Here is a 4,160-nt window from a genome sequence, read left to right on the forward strand (position 1 = left end):
GCGGTCCCTGATGCTTTTGCTAAGCTTGTTCTAAGTAGGTGCTTTAGACCACTGAGCCATCTCTCCAGCCCCTATTATAACTTTTATTGCTATTTGAAATGCATTTCTTGTTTTAAAATTTTCTATAAAATAGTTTTCTGTGTTATATCGGCAGTAGCCTCATAAATCTCCTACTTACCATTTTCTTGATCACATTGGGTTAATTACACATCTAGGGTTGCGTAACTGCACTTTGTGATTGCACCACGATGAAATTGCTTAACTGCACATTTCTTAGCAAGCAACACCTAAGTGTATAGAGAAGATACAATGTTTTTACAATTCTGTGCTGTTTGTGTTCCTCAGTATAGCTGCTCAGAGTCTTGGAAAGTATCTCCTACACTCAAGGACTGTTGAAATAAGGAGTCAGCAGTTCTCCTCACTGTTGCTTTTGCTTCATCAGTACAAATGTCCATACAATGAAAATAGCTTTGACATTGCAAATTCTCTGTGAGAGTCTCAGGAAACTACAGGTGTTTCCTTGGATCATACTCTCATCTAGTGTATCCATAATTTTGGAAAGAGTATATATGAATGAAGAATAAATTTAGTTACATATGTCAAATTCATTTCAATGAGAATAAACACAAGGAGTAGAATCAAAATTACTATAAATCAAAATTACTACAAATAGCATTTTTAGTTTTTCTACTCTCCCATTTTTTAATCCATCTTGTTAGTCTTCACTGTTATTTTCTATTGCATCTAATATCAAAAGAGTGTCAGTAGAAGGATCCCCAACTTGTTCCTTTTGTAGTGAGTTCAGTAGAATACAGTCTACATATAAGTTTCACATGATTCCCAGTGATTAACTGTGATGTCTAAGTTTATCCTGCTACTCATTAATGATCAAGACTCAGAGGTCCCATTTATATTTATATTTATTTATTACTCCTGTTATAAGCCACTTACGATATTTGTAATTTCTCAAAAAAATTACATTTTTATTGGTTTTTAGTGTTATTTGTTGTTCCAATTAGCTATTCTGAAGTGATTGTAGTAATTTCCAAAGACTGTCCAAATACTGACATAGCAGTCCTCCATATTGCTGTTAAATCACGTGCTTTTCTCGTAATATACAGATGTACATACGAAAATATTCCTAAAACTTTCATTGTAAGAATTATCAGATTTTAAACCCAGAAAATTCTCATTATGAAAGACTTTATTATATGTAAGAGTGAATTTACGTGTGTCATTATTGTAATTCATAACTATGGTAGTATTTAAGATTTGTTTTTTTCTTCTTTACAGTGTCTTCAACCAATCTTGTTACTCCTCCAGCAGTTGTCACTAGCCAGCCTAAATTGCAAAATCCAACAACCTCATGTTCTCAGACAGCAACACCAGTTCTTCCTGCACCCAATACAGCTACAGTAGTTGCAACTACTCAAGTGGCTACTGGAAATCCTCAGCCTACAATTTCTTTACAGCCTTTGCCAGTGATTTTGCATGTTCCTGTTGCAGTATCCTCTCAGCCTCAGCTCCTACAGAGCCATCCAGGGACTTTAGTAACCAATCAGCCATCTGGCAGTGTTGAATTTATTTCTGTGCAAAGCCCACCTACAGTGAGTGGTCTTACCAAAAATCCAGTATCTTTGTCATCTTTGCCAAATCCTTCTAAACCAAACAATGTTCCTTCTGTGCCCAGTCCTAGTATTCAAAGGAATTCTCCTGCCAGTGCTGCACCATTAGGAACAACACTTGCTGTACAGGCTGTTCCGACAGCACACTCTATTGTACAAGCCACAAGGACTTCTTTACCTGCAGTAGGCCCATCAGGACTCTATAGTCCATCAAATAATCGAGGTCCCATACAGATGAAGATTCCAATATCTGCTTTTAGTACTTCGTCTTCTGTGGAACAAAATAGCACTACTGCCCCAAGAATTGGTAAGTCGTCATATTGGTTTAGTATTAGAAATGGAAGTATGTTAATGACTTATAGATAATTCAACTTTATTTTTTTTTAAGTAGCCAGTATTACTGGAAGATCAGGTAAATGGAATTTCTTTAATATTATTTTTGGTAATTTTCTAGATACCTAAGAGAAATGATGTTTTTAAATTGAAGTTTGAGAGTTTTTTTTTTTTTTTTTTTAAGATGTATTTGTACATGTTCTGTGGTATATTTTGTAATAAAATTGGGAATAAGCACTTTTATCTCTTCAAAGGTTTTTTTTTATAATTTAAAAAATTATTTTTGTTTTATTGGAAATTGAACACAGGGTCCCCAAGACCATTTTTTAGTTTTTAAAATAAATAGAGACAGATACTCTCAAGTTGCCCAGGTTAGTCACAAGCTTGCAGCCCTGCTGCTTAAGCCTCAGCCTCCCAGATCTCTGGCATTATAGACATGTGGTCTCACACGTGACATACAGGTTGATCATACTGATGAATTGGGTATTCTGTATTTTTCTAGTCATTTTGAAATACAGCTTGTTGTATACAGTGTAGTTACTCTTCCATGTGATAGAAAAATTACAATTTCTCCTGTCTTACCTGTATTTGGTACCACTTTTCAGTCTGAAAGGGGGATTATTTTGAATGAGAAATTGCATTTTATTTTATGTTTTAGTTTTTCTCTTAATTTTTGTAAGATTTTAATTTAGGCTTTATAGCAGGATTATGAATTGTATTACATGTTTGCTAGGAATATCTAAGTAAAATAAGTACATTTTAAGTCTCTAATTGTGATAGTATATCCTTATAAGAGAACCAAAAAACGCTTCTTTTCTATCCCAGGAGGGAAGTCTGTTGTGCATTCACTGCTCGTATCTCCCGGGTTTGACCAACTTAAAAATAGATTCTAATCTGATTTACTCCAAAATGTCTGATTACTTCTTGTTTTCTGTCTCCCCATAAGATATATGAATGTTTGTGTTTTTTTTAAAGTAATAAAAAAGGAGAGCTTGATAGTATTTGTATTTAAGATTGCAGAAGTCTGTGTCTTTCTTTTCCCAGAAAGTACGTATTTTGGATGCATTGGTGGGGGCGGGGATAGAAATCGAACTTGAGACCTTGTACTTGCCAGGCAGGTACTGTGCTTCTGGCTATATCCTCGGCCCCTTTATGCATTCCTTTTTTTTTTTTTTTTTGGCGGAACTAGAGATTGAACTCAGGCCCTTGCGCTTGGTAGGGAAGTGCTTATTCCACTGAACCATCTCCCCGACCCCCCTTTATACATCCTTAAATTTACTTCTTTTTTCATTTCTTACTTCATATTTATTTATCCCTCCTATATTTATTTATGTATTTTTTAAATTTTGGGAAGGAGGTTTTTTTTTTTTAGATTATTATTATTATTTCAGGCTGCCTTAAGGGCAGGTCTGGTACAGCTTCCAGAGGTGGGAATTGAACCGCGGTCCTATGCGCCTGCCTGCATTTACCCAAGCAATACTTTATTTATTTATTTATTTTTTATTTTTTATTTTCAGACTAAGCTTTATTTCTTTACATGTAGTTCATGACATATAAGCAGCACTTTAAACAACTGAGCTATCCGGCAAAGCCCCCATCCTTTATTTATTTTTTACTTTTTATTTTATTTTTTTTAAAGAGAGTACAAATTAGAATTAAAACAAAAAAATTACAAGTGATACAGAATTTCACTTAACAGAGTAATATGAATTTCACAGTGTTTGTTGTAATACATAGCGGTGTCTTCCAACCAGTTATTCATATCCTACTACCTTTATAAAGCCAAAGAGGAATGGGTAGTATTGTGTATGTAATGAAATTTCTATGTTTTTTTTCTTATTGATTTAGTAAGTAACCATGAAATACAAGAAGCATTTTAACATACAAAATTAAAATTACCTTTTTTTTTTCCCTCTCTTCTTTTTCTGCCCTTCTGGGTCTGGAATCCAGTGTTTCATGTATACTAGGCAATAAAATTACTTTTCAGGTAGACATAACACAACTGATTTTTTATTTGTCATGTAATTAGTGTGCTTTGTGTTCTTTCATATAAAATAGTAATGACATTTCACAGAATTCTCAAGAAACTAGTGATCAAAATGAATATTAGGCTAAAGCTGAAAATCACCCACATTGAACGAATATGTGGGATAATAGTAAACTGAAATGTATTAAAATGAAACTACTTCTCTTTAAAATAAA

General features: G+C 33.8%; 1 protein-coding gene across 5 annotated transcripts in view; it reads left to right on the forward strand.

Moving 5' to 3' along the window:
- Positions 1–4,160, forward strand: part of Atf7ip (activating transcription factor 7 interacting protein) — a 152,686-nt gene that overhangs the window by 109,919 nt on the left and 38,607 nt on the right. For all 5 annotated transcript variants that reach the window (XM_023709495.1, XM_023709496.1, XM_004626085.2 and 2 more), the window contains one exon: positions 1,294–1,932. In XM_023709495.1, coding sequence (XP_023565263.1) covers positions 1,294–1,932 — 639 coding nt within the window. The remainder of the gene's footprint in view (positions 1–1,293; positions 1,933–4,160) is intronic.

The sequence above is a fragment of the Octodon degus genome, unplaced genomic scaffold (genome assembly GCF_000260255.1).
Source record: "Octodon degus isolate 3935 unplaced genomic scaffold, OctDeg1.0 scaffold00012, whole genome shotgun sequence".
NCBI classification, from domain to species: domain Eukaryota; kingdom Metazoa; phylum Chordata; class Mammalia; order Rodentia; family Octodontidae; genus Octodon; species Octodon degus.